The 17447-nt window shown below is 37.7% G+C and overlaps 1 protein-coding gene across 2 annotated transcripts; it reads left to right on the top strand.

Moving 5' to 3' along the window:
• Positions 1–226: 226 nt before the first annotated feature.
• etnk2 (ethanolamine kinase 2) lies at positions 227–16282 on the top strand. 2 transcript variants are annotated; one of them, XR_009647605.1, is made up of 9 exons: positions 227–545; positions 4170–4429; positions 6601–6741; positions 8434–8576; positions 9388–9471; positions 9798–9958; positions 10749–10822; positions 13056–13197; positions 13643–16282. XR_009647605.1 is itself a non-coding variant. In XM_060858420.1 (8 exons), the coding sequence occupies exons 1-8, from the start codon at positions 399–401 to the stop codon at positions 13126–13128; spliced, it is 1083 nt and encodes a 360-aa protein (XP_060714403.1). In that variant the 5' UTR covers positions 227–398; the 3' UTR covers positions 13129–16282. The 2 variants fall into 2 exon arrangements, 1 of the variants encoding a protein (XP_060714403.1); XM_060858420.1 differs by having other exon boundaries at positions 13056–16282.
• Positions 16283–17447: the final 1165 nt, after the last annotated feature.

Here is a 17447-nt window from a genome sequence, read left to right on the forward strand (position 1 = left end):
CTCTTATTTGTATTGTCTGTGTAAAACAAATCCCTTGCATGCACCAGCAATAAAGTTCATTCTGATTCTGATCGTGAAGTGGGCGTGGTTAATATTCGAGTGAGATGAGTGGGCGTGTCCTAACGTTCGCGTGAGAGAAGTGGGCGTTGCATTGTTGTGGAAAAGTGGGCGTGTCCACGACCCAGTGATCAGTGATCGGATGATTCGTTGAGGGCGGAGCTTGTTCAGGAAGCCAGAATCGTTCAGTACCGGCTTCTTAATCCGCGCTTCATTCAGTACAGCTGTGTGTAAAAGTGTGCGACTTTGTTTATTTATTTATTTCATTTTTGTTCCCCACGTCGCAAGAGCGAATAATATCAGACATTTCTAGCACAGAACGGATAATAAATCAGATTATAATGGAGACAGAGATACACGTGCCTGTGGGCTCACCGACCATCAGGAAATTCTCAATACACGTCGATGAACATAACGTGAAAGATGGAGCGATGAAATTAATCGAAAAACTGCGGCCAACGTGGGACATTACACGTGTCAAGACCGAGGTATGTTTTGCGTTTTCATTTTAAAAGCACGTCTTGTATATAAATATTCAGTAGCTAGCTTGTTTTTACCACCTCTACTAGCAACTAAGCTAGCAACTAAACTAGCCAACATTATTTACACCGCTTTGTTACTATAGAAACGAAATAAATCATAAATTAAAGGTTTGTGTGTGTGTGTGTGTGTGTGTGTGTGTGTGTGTGTGTGTGTGTATGTATGTGTATGTATGTATGTATGTGTGTGTGAGAGAGAGAGAGAGAGAGAGAGAGAGCTAGCTCGAGCTTGTGAATGATGCCGGTGCTAGCATAGCATTAGCATAGCAACTGACGCTTAGCCACGTCTCCTCTATCGCTTGAATTAATCTTTCTAGCTAAGTTTAAATGTCCAGAGTTAGTTGTTGATCCATCTCGGTACACGCTCGATCCAAATAAAGGTAACTAATAAACACGTGAATGAGTTGTTAATGATTTAGCCAGCTAGCTGTGTTGTGTTGTCAAGGACCAGCTGGTGGTGACAGGATGGAGGGACTGATGGTGATTTCACTCAGGTGTCTACTGATGTCTCTGAGTAACTTATTAACCAGCTTGCTTAATTAACCTCCCTGCTAATTGATTCAGAGCTGAATGGTTTTGCTGGCTTGTTGGGAATCTTAATACCAGCTGAATATCCAACACTTATATCCAGATCTCTACACAGCTGTCTGACTTTTGTCATGTAACTTCTCAGGACTGGTTCAGACTAACTAGTTACCGCTAACTGGTTTACCATGATCATTATATACAGTTGTATTCTGTTTTGTTCGAATAGAGTAAAAGAGGTATCACAGAATAGGGTCGCGGTTGAATCCCATCCTTAATGAACAAGTTAGAGATGAGTTGAGCAAGAAACCTTTAGAGGAAACAGACATTACTGGTCCTGTTCTCAGTGACCCGGGATAATTAAATATAGATTGTAAATAATTAGCACATACAGGTGTGGACGGTATGAGACGAATGTTGAAAGGGTGATGTATGAGAAAGGAAGTTTGAACAGATTGTGAATGAATCCTGTAAAGAGTGTTTGTGATTACAGCAGCAGCAAGAGACAGATCCATCAGATTAATCATTAGAAATATATCACCAATGTGTAAATAAATTCATGAACACTTTGGCTGTGTTGGAGTACATTGAACAAAGACATAGAGATTCAGGGTTGACTACACAGCTGAAACGCAGAGCAGAGTTTCCTTCGCTACAAGAGACCAAGTATCTTTATTCTCTCTTTTTTCCCCCTCTAGTTTGTGGGGAAACGCTACCTTTGCGTTACCAATTGCTGGACAATTAACACTGATAAAATACAAAAGTACAGTATTGATAGTGACATAATTGATCACAATCCAGTCAAATGTAGTAGGAGTATGATCAAGTGTTGGTGATTTTAAACCTCCAATGTTACTCACTAAAATAATCTCTCCTTCACTTCTATAAATAATGATGTTGAAATCGAGGTTTGTAGAGTACAAGACAGTACAAATTAGCAGGAGAGTGCGATGAATCTCCCGGCCATGAGGTCAGACAAAACATGCCTTTAGCCACGTTGCACACTGATATTTCACATTTATTTCAGATGACTCATTAACTCATTCGTAGCCTTCACCCTTCAGACTGTATATTATACTGCTGCTTATACACAGGATGTAACCTGTATTTATTTCCTGTCGTCATTTGTTCTGCACTGTTAGTATTGCGATACAGTCACTGATGTGTGTTTTGTATGTGTTTGTTACCATCAGAGAAACTCAAGTCCTATACAGACGGACCTATACCTAGAGTAATGTTACGCTGTTGAATTCTTGATTCTGATTGGTCAGAATGTGTAGCTGAAGTTTTGATATTATTATACGATGCTATCATTTTTGTCATAACAAGTAACACATCGACTCAGTACGTTATTTAAAAAGTGCTTATAATCAGCGATACGGTGCAGCTATTAATGGAAGGAGTCTCCAGTGTTTGTAACAGGAAATTTATGATAAGTTGTTTGTGAATGTTTCACAACGTTAACTGTAACTATAGTCAGGTAAATTTGCAATGTTTTATTTTTTAATACGTTTAAAATTGTAATGGTTGAAAAATCGCTGCAGCATAAGAGGAATAAAATGCTCCAAATGCTTAAATAATGGCGATGTTTTGATAAATTGTCATTTACACATCAGTATTTTTAGCAGTTACAAACTCCAAAGGCAGCTAATGTACACATTTATATTTTGTGCTGAATCTAAAAAAAATCACTGAATTTGTATTGTTAATTATTTTTTGTAGCTGTTAAATATAATAAAATTCGTAATTTCCATTTTGTTTTTGTTTTTTAATTGATCGATTTTAAACATTTTATTCTTTTCACGTACCGTGTCATGTTTTGTCATGTTTCGTGTTCTGTCACCCAGAAAATGTTGTCACTTTCACTTTTATTATAATGCATTCCTCCTACAAATCCACCCCTGCTTTCATTTTTCCCTACATACCCAACATAGCTTTCTAAAAGAAAGAAGGTCTGCATTGTTTCTCGATGCGTTATTCGCTGCAGCCTGATATTCAGACCAGACCAGAGTTTGGCTCCGAGCCTCAAAGAATCACCATTCATTAGATTAGTAAGATTACCAGAGTCACCTTCATCAAAAGGGTGATTAGGGGATGCGAGAGGACGCTGATCACATGACCAGCCGAAAGAGAACGGAGAGAGAGGTACGAAGCGAAGTGTCGACTTTGATGTGATTAAAACTTTTTTTTTCGTTTGCCTTAAAATCCCCGTCTATTTATGTTCGTCAGTTCAAGATGTGGGTTAATTTCCTGTTTCCTAAACACCTGTTCGAAGCAGAAATGAGCACTTTATCATGAGCAAAAATAATAATGGGACACTGCGTTGTTTGTAAGTGTAAAACAGCAGACGTTACTCACCTCATTGTTTTGAGGATAGATCGGATCGAATAGAATAGATCGGTTAGAATAATGGGACAAAAGAATCCAGTGCTGTATGAGATATAAGCTCTAATACATGCCCAGGATCTCTGCCACCGGGGCAACTCGATGTAAAGCCATGTCAGGAATGTCAACAATGTTCTGGTGGGCAAATAGTTGTGGATTGTTTGGGTCAAGACACATTTCCCTGAAACTCGAGATGAAATGCGTTCAAGGATAAGTGGGTAAAAACGGGACACAAGCAGTACATGAGTTCAAGGATAAGTAAGCAAGTTAAAGATAAGCAAATTCCTGGAAAAGTTAGTTAGTACTGCATATAGGTTCCAGGATAAAGAAGTACAACTCGGGATAAATTATTTGTCGTAGGTTAAACAATTAAAAAGTATGGACAAGTATGTTAGAACCAGGAAACGTTTCAGCACATGTAGGTTCATTTCAGGAAAAGTTCCAGAGTAAGCAAGTTCATACCAGGAAAAAAACATGTTCAAGGATAAATACGTTTAAGCAAGTTTCATTACGTTTATTAATTCTAGGCTGTTTTTGTCACACGTCTTTCTAGACTTTTAAAAAAAAAAATCCAATTTATAAATAAATAAATTTCAATTTATAAATATTAAAATATGATTTAAGAGTCAGCCTTGTGTCTGATTACGTGTGTCTGTATGCTAGCTTTTCACAGACGGGAAGACCAACAAGTTGGTGGGCTGCTACACGGACGAGAGCCCGGAGGACATGGTGCTGGTGAGAGTATACGGCAACAAGACGGAGCTGATCGTGGACCGTGACAACGAGCTGAAGAGCTTCCAGGTTCTCCATGCCAATGGCTGTGCTCCACACCTCTACTGCACCTTCAACAATGGCATCTGCTATGAGTTTATTCAGGGAGAAGCTCTCGGCCCGCAGGACGTCAGAGACCCCGTGCTGCTCAGGTGAGGTAGTAAGAGTTGGTGACGCAGAAGAAGCATTGTTGCACTTTTAGGACTGTTCGTTTTTATTTAGATGTATCCAGAATATTGAGCCTTGACCTTGAGGAAATTATACTCCACTGCTAGGAACACTGGGAACTTATTCATTCATTTATTTAGATCTCCTGACATTTTCCTTCATGTTTGCTCCTCTACGTAAATCTCCGCATTGTAGAATTGCTAATGCTCTAGCGTTAAGAGGAGACTTTTTCCAGATCCTCAAGATTAGCAGGATCAGGTGTTCAATTAGCATTGGAACTAAATGCAGGGCTGTAGATTTTAACAGCAGATTTGGGCACTTTGTTCCAGGTCCGATTGTGAAATATTAAACAGTTAACACATCACAACGAGGGCTTTGAAACAGTGTTATATATATATATATATATATATATATATAAATATATATATATATATATATATATATATATATATATATATAAATATATATATATATATATATATATATATATATATATATATATATATATATATATATATATATATATAAATATATTTATGTATATGGGTGTGTGCATATACACAAAATTACTTAATTAGTGGTTAAACATTATAATGTGGATGTTATATACTGTACTTATAATATTGTGCTACTGCTACTATACTAATTCTAATACTTGTTATACAAGCTATACTTGTATTTTACTACATTATTACTATACTACACTACATTATTACTATACTATGCTGCACTACTACTATACTATTGCTGTACCACACTATTGCTGTATTATTATACTATACTACACTATTACTATACTATACTATTGCTGTACCACACTATTGCTGTATTATACTATACTGCACTATTACTATACTATTGCTATTCCACACTATTGCTGTATTATTATACTATACTACACTATTACTATACTATACTATTGCTATTCCACACTATTGCTGTATTATACTATACTGCACTACTACTATACTATACTGAACTACACTATACTATACTATTGAATCCCAGGTCCACCAAGTTGCCACTGAGCAAGGCCCTTAACCCTCAATTGCTCAGGTGTATAAACTGAAATAAAGAAATGTAAGTCACTCTGGATAAGAGTGTCTGCTAAATGCTGTAAATGTAAATGTACTATTGCTATACTACACTATTAATATACTACACTATTACTATATTGCACTATTACTATATTACACTATACTACACTATTAATATACTACACTATTACTATATTGCACTATTACTATATTACACTATACTATTGCTATACTACACTATTAATATATTGCACTATTACTATATTACACTATACTACTCTATTAATATACTACACTATTACTATATTGCACTATTACTATATTACACTATACTATACTATTGCTATACTACACTATTAATATACTGCACTATTACTATATTGCACTATACTATTGCTATGCCACACTTTTGATGTATTATACTATACTACACTGTTACTATACGGCACTATTACATTACTATACTGAACTACACTATTACTATATTGCACTACTACTATATTACACTATACTACACTATTAATATACTACACTATTACTATATTACACTATACTATACTATTGCTATACTACACTATTACATTACTATACTGAACTACACTATTACTATATTGCACTACTACTATATTACACTATACTACACTATTAATATACTACACTATTACTATATTGCACTATTACTATATTACACTATACTATTGCTATGCCACACTTTTGCTGTATTATACTATACTACACTATTACTATACGGCACTATACTACACTATTACATTACTATACTGAACTACACTATTACTATACTGTACTACACCATTGCTATACTACACTACTTTATTGCACTATTACTATACAATTACTTTACTACACTATACTATACTGTACTATATAAGACATAAATAATAAAATCAACAAATGTGCTTTTCATATATCTCTGTATGTATTTGTGTTTTTCACTTAAGTTTAAACGTATCGACTGTCGTGTACCACGATCTAAATCATCTGTGGTCTGTCGACACCGATTAGAAACCACAACGGATCCTCAAGCCACTCTCGGCCGGGGTCGTTCCCGTCCTTTTCAGTGAGAGAATTCTCTCTCTCTGCTTTGTGTTTCTCTTCAGACTCATCGCTACAGAAATGGCCCGCGTCCACGCCATCCACGCTCACAACGGCTGCATCCCAAAACCCAACCTGTGGATCAAGATGCGGAAGTACTTCTCCCTAGTAGCCACCGAGTTCACCGATCAAGCCTCCAACGCCAGGTGAGCCGAGCACCGATAACGCGATGCCCGAGATGGGGCGAGTCTGAAACACAGAAAATAAAAACAACTCCGTATAAATGATCAGATGACGACAAAACAGCTTTTTTTTTTTTTTTTTTAAATTAACTATTTAGCCAATTTTATTTATTTATTATTATTTACAACAATGGAAGCATTCCAGGCATTTGTAAGTCTAATACCAGTCAATCTTTTAGATACGTTAAACATATTACAGTTTTTATCACTGCACTATAAAATGGCCGTGCTTTTTTTTTTTTTTTTTTTTTTTTTGCTCACCGCAGCAGATCTCTAGGCGATCGAGCGGAATTATTGATGATATGAGCGTTATCAGTGTCACTGCACCTGTGCGGCCATTATGTAAGGACAGTCCTTCATCACTAACTGGTGAATTGTGGAGACGCAGGCGCTCCGAGCCCTGCAGATGTTTACATTCCTGCGTTTATCGGGAACAGCGTGATGAGCCACATGCGTCACATGGCAGAGGCAGTTATCAGTCGTTAGACTCTAAGATGCAAGGTCGTCGAGTTTGGGGCCGGCAATTGAAAGTTTTACATTTAATCCGTTTTATCAGCTTTGTTTTTTTTTTTTCTACGGAAATTCCGGATCGTTTCTTGCTTCGACACAGTTACAATCTTACTGTTCTAACGATACTTTAGATACTTAGTTTAATGATTTTATTAAACTTTTATAGCAATTCCGCATGCTGTACTGTACGTTACCAAACTCTTTCTAACCAATGATAAATCTATGACAATATTAACAAAATATGTAGTTTGCTGTAGCTGTTTAGGATTCAGTACAAAATTTCAAAAATCGTGTCGGCTTCTTTCCAATCAGCTTGTAATTGTTGTAAATCTTGTTGAGGTGAAAAAATATTTTCAAGTTAAAAGAAAGAAAAGAAAAGACGCATCATATCGCTCTGGCTGAAGGTTTATTACACCGCGTGAGCGACATTGCGAGGTTTGAGTGACCGATTTGTTGTCACAGGCGTCTCCTATAGACAGATTCCATAACCGTGTTGACGAAGCAGGTCTCAGATTAGGGTCGAAGCTCGACTTGCAGCCATGTCAATCTGAGAGAGAGAGAGTGAGAGTGGGTCAGTTGTGTGTGTATGTGTGTGTGTGTGTGTTTGCAGATGACTGCAGCTCCAGAATTAATCTCCTAAGCCCATTACTCAAGGAAAGCACCTCATGACAGTGGGCTCTCTGCTGATCGGTTTCAGCGCTTCTATGTGTACGGTGCGATCAGGAACATTCCCACTTTCTAGAGAGTAGGCCGGTTCATGCACCTTCTGTAAACGGGGGAATCGGAGCAGCCGATAAAGTCCCTCAAACGTCCTGAGTTTAGAACACTACTTTTTCAGCTCTGGGAATTACGGATACTTGAAATAAGTCAAGAATTAATACTACATTTTTAAAACCTGTGCAGTTTTTTGGTCACTTGGTTTTCCTTTAATAAGAGTCATGCTAGAATCATCATAACATCAGAACGTATAGAAGTTCATATGACTCTAGGAGCACATAGTGAACAGCCTTCTGATGCTTATACATGGAAATAAATCATTTTAAGGTTTAGCGATCATACCACACATTTATTACTAACCTGATCCAACATCTTGATGAAGAGCAATCTGGGAAGTCAGAATTTACAGTTTACGCTTCTTTTCCCCAGAATCCGAGAGGAAGTTCCCAGTAAGGAAGTGCTAGAAGAGGAAATTGCGTGGATGAAGGAGCACCTGTCGCAGCTGAGCTCACCTGTGGTGCTGTGCCACAACGACCTTCTCTGCAAGAACATCATACACAACTTGAAGGAAGGTGTGTGGAGGATGTGTTTAATATTACTCTCTCTCTCACTCACTCATTTTCTACCGCTTATCCGAACTACCTCGGGTCACGGGGAGCCTGTGCCTATCTCAGGCGTCATCGGGCATCAAGGCAGGATACACCCTGGACGGAGTGCCAACCCATCGCAGGGCACACACACACTCATTCACTCACGCACTCACACACTACGGACAATTTTAGCCCATAACTGTTGCTCATGACACATGCAATAATATTATCCAGCATAAATGAGATAAACAGCAGATTAAAAATCTTTTAAAATAATCTGCAGACTAACTTATGGCTTGATTTGTTGTTGTACCACAGCACTGTCGGATGATTCATTCTGATTGGTCAAAAGATCTCGATTAGTTTTCCATAACAGCAGCTTGGACGGGAAAGTCACAATACGTTATCGTTTCTATAGTAACAGCTTGTACCAGTAAACAGATTTTGTAACTGTGGTGTTTTTTTGCCTTATTAACATCGAGGGCTGTTTATAGCTGCTGGAAATTTATTGAATTACCGGCCAGGGGTTGATTATTTTCCTATAGAACACAATTAATGGATTATAACATTACATCATCCCACTCGGTGCCAAATGGAGCTGTCTCGAAAGGTCTGATCTCACTAACGTATTTAATTTTACTGACATTCCTGTGTATGGATTCTCAATTCTTTAATATACTTTAACAGTGTAAATAGTTTTATTCATCACAGATCGCTAGTGGGTTTCTGTGATTAAAGGTTACCAGCTATGTAAATTGCAACTGATTATTTTTGAATTATTTTGCGTTTGCAGGTTACGTTCGCTTCATAGACTACGAATACTCGAGCTACAACTACCAGGCGTTTGACATTGGGAACCATTTCAACGAGTTTGCAGGTGAGTGAGTCACACAATGATTGACTGATACTGTGGCCTGAAGCGTTAAAGCTTTCATGTCATATACCAGACGTGTTTGTGTGTGTATGTATTTGTGTGTGTATGTATTTGTGTGTGTGTGTGTGTGTGTGTGTGTGGATGTATGTGTATGTATTTACTGTATGCGTGTTTGTGTGTGTATGTACAGTATGTATTTATGTGTGTGGGTGTGGGTGTATGTATTTGTGTGTGTATGTATTAGTGTGTGTGTATGTGTATGTATTTATGCAAGTTTGTGTGTGTATATACGTGTATGTATTTACTGTATGCGTGTGTGTGTGAGACAGGCATGAATGAACTGGACTACGCTCTGTACCCGAGTCGGGAGCTGCAGCTGGATTGGCTGTACACTTACCTTAAGGCCTACAAGAGCTTCACCAAGAAGAGTGAGGAAGTGACCCAGCATGAGCTTGAGACCCTGTATGTGCAGGTCAACAAGTTTTCACTGGTGAGTAAATCAGTAAAAATGGAAGAGAAACTTTCTTATGAAGAGATTCAGCTCGAGATGACCGATGGAGATTTGTGTGCTTGGGATGATTCATACATGTGCACTGATGAGAAGGTGGAACTAGAGCGTAAGGTTCACTCAGGACTAATCCAGAAGAGAACTGACCAACTGGATCAATAGATTTCTTTAACTCTTTTTAAACCAAAGGGCCAAAAAAATAAATTTCCTGCTCCTTTTTTGTCACATCAAGGCAACATGTGATGAATGGACTGAGTGATGGATGAATTTATTAGGTAACGTTAGGACTGATTGGCAAACTAGTGCAAAAAGAATGTTTTTTTATTTAACCGATATGTAAGTACTTGATTAACAGTGATCGCTTTAAAATAGACCTTCTCTACCCTATCATCATCATCATCATCATCATCATCATCATGGTTTATGTACGAATGCTACAGCTATCCCAGATTCTCAACCTATCGTATCGCCTTCGATGAATCGTCATTGCATTGTGTCATGTGGAAGGTTTACACCGAGGTTTACTCCCTTAATAATAAATCAAAGACAAAAGAAAAGGAACTGAATTAATTAAATTATTTTTTAAATATTTTTTATAATGTCTTTTATATTATCTTATATTTATGTATGTGTGTGTGTGTGTATATATATATATATATATATATATATATATATATATATATATATATATATATATCATTTATATATATAATATCTCAGTATCCCAACATGTCATTGAGGTGATTCACCTCCTGTTCCTCTCTTCTGACAGGCATCACATTTCTTCTGGGGCTTCTGGGCTCTGATCCAGGCCAAGTACTCCTCCATTGACTTCGACTTTCTCGGGTAAGCAGCTTTCGCAAAGTGCCATCATCTCACTGGCTTTTATTTCACTAAGCAAGATTAGTTCCAATTACAATTACACCGTTTTACATTTAGACTCCTCTAAGTGTTTGTGTAGAGGTTGTTCCGAAGAATGCACTACATTCGCGTGATCATGTACATTTACTGTTCATTTATATGTTGCACTACTGAATATATAGTTAAAAACTCTTTTAAAACACAAATATGTCTCTTTAACTCTTTTCCCCCGAGGCCAAAAAATGGAGTCGAGTGTCTGTCATGTCTCAGTAAACAGTGGTGTTAATATGAAGCTCATATGAAAGTAGACATTCAGGACTTTAAGAATGTGTAGAGTTTCATCTGTCTGTATTTCTGTTTTTCTCTACAATACTAGGGACAATATATTCATAGAAAAGTTAAAAACAAAAAGAAATGTGTTTGTATTTTCAAAGCAAAAAGATGCTCCAAGTATTTGTTCTTAAACAGATCAAATTTATCAAGACTAAAATCCATTTCTATTGAAACCCCATTCTATGGTGCTTGGACCCCTAGTTATCGCGACAGACGTGGTGTTTCAGATGACCAGGGGTCGTATCGTTTTACTGTTTTAAAAAGACATTGCCTATCAGCATGGGGCGGAGCATGTGAACGAGTGGGACCGCATAGCATTTTTCTCCTCAGATCCCCTGAATAAAAGGTGCCGAATGCCATGGTGACTGGTTATAAAGGACGCTGGTGTCTGTTTGCAGCAGAAACACAGAAACATGAGTCAACAGAAAGCAGAGGCTCGGTCACATTCCCCTATCAACCTGCGGCAGGATTTCTGTTTCTCCCGGATCTTATGACTTCCAGTCTTAAACACACGCTGCACACAAACACACACCTTTTCGACGAGGATCAGACCTCGAAACCCGTCCTTGCGCGATCGGTCGGATTCATAAAGGACCGGGTTTAGGTGTGAGTTGTGAGTTTAACAGGATTAGACAGGATTTGAGGAGTACAACATATTTCTACAACAAGCTGTATATAAGATTCGAGAGCTTTCTGATGCAATGAGTTTCTTATTTTGGACAACGGTACAGATTTGCACAGAAGATTTGTAAAATAAAATGAAAAATGACTCTAGAATTCATTAGAATCTTGTTAAAAGATATAAAAGAGATACAAAATGGCACAAAAACAGGAAATAGTTCAGACGTTAACAGTCATGATTTTTTATTTTTCTATTATTAAAAAATAGTCAATAGTCAATTTCCATACTGTACATGGAAAATGTACAAAAATACAATGGACATCATGTCACTTCACTATCAGAATTGAACAAGACTTAATAGTTTAAATAATTATGAAGTTGCAAACTGAGTACAGGCTAAAAACTATCATGATCCAGATCACAGTGAGCTTTGCCTTTTATGGGGTTTTGTGGGCGGGGTTAAGGGTCAGTCTGTGATTGGTTATTCACAGCCGATCAGGAAAACCAGGATGGATTTTTAATTTGGGCTGAAATTCAGGTGATAACGTCCCATTTTCCACCAAAAAGACCCGGGTGCTGGTTCAGAGCTAGTGCTGGTGCTGGTTCAATGTTGGTTCCACTGGCGAACCTTCTAAGAACCGGTTTGCCTTTCCATCGGCTAGAGAGCATCACAGAGCCGAGTCTGACGTCACTGTATACGTGTCACGTTACACAGCAACGTTAGCGCAGCAGCGACAAACACAAACACATCAACAACAGCAGATGTTGCTTTACTGTTAATTCTCATGGCTTTGTGAACCTACATTAACACCCAAACGCGGCGAATCCAACGTGTACGTGCAGCTCCATGTAATCTGTATAAACGGAGGTTGTTATCGAGAAAGTACATAACGTTATTTTATTATTAACACAGAAAAAAGTTAGCCTTAGCATGTAGCTACTTACTATCGTGTGTGCTGATAATGTATCATATCACGGTAAAGTAAAAGTGTATTAAACATTAGTATACTTAAGGTACGTTATCTAACAGTAACCCCGCCCACAGCCCCGCCCGTTTCAGAGCCGGAGCTTTGGCTGTCGATAAAGAAAGAACTGGTTCTAAATTAGACTCCGAACCAGCACTCAAACTGCCTCGGTGGAAAAGTGGTTCTACTGTGTGTTAAAAGTCAATTTTAACCGTTAGAAATGTTGGAAATTATATTATAGTCTTGGAATAATTTCCTAAAAAGAGTATTCCTGATCGTTTCTTTCCTCTCCCCTCAGATACGCCGTCCTGCGCTTCAATCAGTACTTCAAAATCAAGCCAGACGTCATGGCCTTAAAGATCCCGGAGTGAGAGACAAGACACTTGGGGCTTTGGGAGCAGAGGAACTTGGGATAGGGAGGGTTCTGAGCTACACCAAGGGTGTGTATGGGGCAGGTCCAGTTTCCAGGTCCCTCCACTCAATCACAGCTCAGTCCACGTATGTGTCTAATATAAAGTACAGGGCTTTATTTTTCTTCTTCTTTTTTTGCACTTTATTTATTTACTTTTTCGTTTATTAGCGCATGCATCATTCACCCAAACTTCTTTTGCAGTGGGCTTAACAGTGTCTCTGCAACTATGTAAATTGCCTTTGCTTTATTTGTTTTTTTTTTTCTTTTGTTTGTTTGTTTGTTTTTTATTTGGCGAGTGAGAGAGAGAGTGAAGCTGCACACCCATAAAAAAAAAAAAAAAACACAACCCACCAACACCCAATGCCTTCCTCGAGAGAGAGAAATTACCTTTCAGACCCGTAGCAGCATACGCCGTAGTCTGGAAGTGCACGCTTGGTTAAGCATGACTTTTTTTTTTTTTTTTTTTTTTGTAGGCCCGAGAAATTCCTGAGAAGTTAAGGCCACCAGGTCCATTCACCCTACACTTTCTGGGGACCAGATTTTTCCTGCCTTTTAAGCTTTTATGGTAACGAGTAACTCTGTTGAATTATCCATTCAGCACAGGTGATGGAAAAATCTCAGTCCTAGCCTCCTCCTTTTCCTCCTCCTCCTCTTCCTCCTGCTGCTCCTCCTCCTCCATTTGCCCTCACGTTACCTGCAGAGAGACGGACCGAGTAACTAGAGTCCCAGATACTTGGCTGGAAATTTCTTTCTAATGACTACAAAAATTGGTCAATCTGTTCAACCGGATCCTGAAAGGAAAGAGGTGCTGAAGGTTATATAAGCGCGTTGCATAATTTGATCCAGCAGATGTTAAGGCTTTGTGTGGCTCGAACTCCTCGAGCATTAAATCCAGAGGCAATAGAAGAGGGTTTAGTCTTTCCACTAATGATGTGCATGTGATTAACGATCACAGCAGACGGGTGACAAATTAAAGGGAAAATAAGGAAACGTTACAGATTATTCATTTTCCTGGCATCTTTCCACTCGGTTCCACTCGAGTCACGCGTCACTGCAGAGAGATCGATTGTGTCTTTAACCTACGATGAAACGTTTCTATCCTGATAGAGGGGCGTGGTCTCTTGTATTTTCCAGCTCGACTCCGCCCCCATTCACAGGGCAGGAAATCGCACTGAATGGCTCAAGAGGGATGAGAATGATGTGGCTTTCACAGATAAAGTGAGACGTTAAACAGCGTATCGCTTCAGTTCCAGAAGGGATTGAAATAACGAGTTATTAATTCAAAAAATGAAACATGTCGAAATAACAGACTTAAGTTGATATCAAATGTTACGTCTAACTAGTTACCGAGTTGAGTAAACATAAAACTGTCGTTATCTGTTGTCTAAAATATTTATGTTTAAAATTGTTCCGAGAAATTTTTAAAACACGTAATAACTTATTTGTAACATAATACGTTAAGGTAATGACATTAAAACAGGACATTATTTGAACCGTAAACTTCAGCGCCTCTTTGCTTCAGATTCTTTCTATCTCGAGTCTCATCCTAACCAAATCCCGATCCTGTTTTCACTTAAGTGGCAGCAAAGTACTTGCAGATTGATTTCAGGATTTCGTGGCTGAGCACGAGCTCGATCTGTCCGTGTCCGCGTGCCCTCGCGCGTCCCCGCTGCTCAGGTGCGCCAGCGCGTGTGTTAATGGTTGATGACGCCGGTTAATAATGAAACAGTCAAACCTGCGGGCAATAACTGGAGCCAAGAGGCACTTCAACAACACCATGAATAATTTTGTAGCCACCGAGTCACTAATGATCCTGAACGATCTCCCGCCTTTGACTGATTTTCTCTTTTCTATATTATTTATTCTACAGTTTGTAAGCATGATAGTATTTTTTTGAGGGGTTAGGGTCAGTTCCTGAGACAGGGCCATGAATGTTGCTGCCACACTCAGAAATAAAAGCACCAAACTGTCTGTTATGGTAAAGTATTTACATTTAGTGTGTTTTACACAAGGAAACGTACAACGTTACCGAGCAGCACTGGGCCTAAAACTACGATTTTATAAATTCCGATACTACAAGATACAAAATGTACAGTTAATGGTACAGAGTCAAAATACCTTTTGGTGCCTTTTTATTTCTGACCGTGTGTTTGTGTGTTTAAGTTTAAATGCACCAGTAAAATTGTTCCAGAAAGGAAATATCACTACCACCAATGAATAAATAAGAAATGACCCGATGCTAACAGTCTAGAAGAACGGTATCAAGCTACTTGACTTTGTACCATCAGGATCTTTTGTCCCTTTAGTGTATATTTTTGTGCCCTGTTATAGTATGTAACTGGACCTTAATGAGCACTTGCGTGCATTTTGATGCTTTAAAAGGCACACACACACACACACACACCTGTGTAACTAGGGAGAAGGAGAAGTGTGGCTTGGTCCTGAGATTTCTGACAGCGATGAAGGAAAACCAGCGCTTCATATCGGTGATGCAGCTTTTGTGACATTTTTATAACATTCTTGCGGTAACAAACCAAAAATGTACAAATTAACTTTAAAAGTGAAGGCCCATGTTTTTAAACTATTCACGTGAAGTAGTTCTCATTGCGTCCATTTTAAAGCGACCTCCTAGACCTTTCTGTCTTATTTCTGTGATGTATGAATGGAGAATCTGCTGGGTTTTTTTTGTTTGTTTGTTTGTTTGTTTGTTTTCTCCAGCTTGCAGTTATTTTGCTATTCTGTTTTTCTTTTTGTTGTTGTTGTTGTTGTTCTGTGAATGTATTGGACTGACTTGAAGCAGTGTACAGATAACAGTGTGTTTCTCTTAACCTTGACATTTCCAGTTTGTACTTGGAGTTGGACTGAACTAGTTCCTGATGTTTCTCTCTGACACGGTCACCATTAAACAGTGTGTGCGTTGTGTAGACGCATCGCCACCACCAGAGAGCGCTGTAGGCTCGAGGTGAAAAGCACGTGTGACGTGGAAGGAGATGTAAATACTGTGAAATATTGTGAAAAGACAATACTGTACTGTAAAATGACCTTTTCGACTTGAAAAGTAATGTAACATTTGTTCTGATAGATTTCCATTAAAAAATATTTGCTGTCCTGAATTGAAACTCGTTCTAGTCATTTCAGATGTGTGGAATTAGTTTGAATAAACAACACAAAGATATTAGATTAATATCTGTAACATCAGATAGCGCTGCGTTCTTGTATTAGGAAATAAAGACAATTTTAACCTTCAGAAATGTCTGAAACTATATAATAGTCGTCTATATATTATATATATTACAGATCATTTTATAAGTTAACAAATTGCATTTTTTTTAAAAGATTGAAATAAAATAACACGTTAAATGTTTTTTTGTAACATTTCTTAAATATATAAAATTATATAAATTAAGAATTAATAACTATCGTAAAGTGAATAATTATATATTATTAAAACGTTTTTATTTACTTTTTTAAATTGATAAATTATTAGATTATTATATTTAATGTTTTTTGCTGATTTTATTCCTGTATTTATTAAATGTAATATGTTATATGATTTAAAGTTACTAACACTGACATGTACAAATCTATAGTATTTATATCCCAGAATCAATCCCATATCCAGAATAATTGGGGATGATGATTCATATTTTTTCCATCTGCTTTAAATCCGTGTGCTTCTGATGCCCGAATGTCTACAAATTTCAGAACGAACAAATAAAAAATCGTAAATTAGACATGAGCTGATCGACCTGGATGATTAGTAAAATTCTCTCTTCTGATTGGTCAGAATGAGATCTCAGTATTAAATCCATTTGCAACAGTAAAAGTTTGTTACGAGTGATAACAGGAACTAACTTGTCCTATGAATGTTAACTATAATGATAAATATGATCATTAATGTGATAAATATGATCATTTTAACTGTTTTTAGTGTCAATAGATTTGTTCTGTGACCATACAGTCATTCTAACTTGACACCCAATTTTAAATATATATATATATAAAAAAGATGTTTCAGGTTTGTTATTGTTATAGTTTCATATTAAGGAAAGTTGCCTGGTGATCCATGTAAAGTAAAGCATCACCTTGGGCCTTGTTTCATTCTTGAACTTTTGCCTGTCTCCGATGCCTCATGACCCACAGCCACTCTCTGTTCCTCAGAAAGCCAACACAGGAAGTCTACTATCGAGGATATCCTGAATCGAACGCATGCACCTCTAGAATTTTCAAGGCTAAAGTCATTCAAAGCTGCATTTTTGATTAATTCTATAAGAGAGA

This window comes from Tachysurus vachellii, chromosome 22 (assembly GCF_030014155.1).
Source record: "Tachysurus vachellii isolate PV-2020 chromosome 22, HZAU_Pvac_v1, whole genome shotgun sequence".
NCBI classification, from domain to species: domain Eukaryota; kingdom Metazoa; phylum Chordata; class Actinopteri; order Siluriformes; family Bagridae; genus Tachysurus; species Tachysurus vachellii.

Excerpts from the sequence above, each read along its gene's own strand:
- etnk2 (XM_060858420.1), top strand. The coding sequence starts at position 399 with ATGGAGACAGAGATACACGTGCCTGTGGGCTCACCGACCATCAGGAAA. Across the intron at positions 6,742-8,433 it reads GATCAAGCCTCCAACGCCAG|AATCCGAGAGGAAGTTCCCA; the intron begins GTGAGCCGAGCA and ends TCTTTTCCCCAG. Across the intron at positions 8,577-9,387 it reads CATACACAACTTGAAGGAAG|GTTACGTTCGCTTCATAGAC; the intron begins GTGTGTGGAGGA and ends TTGCGTTTGCAG.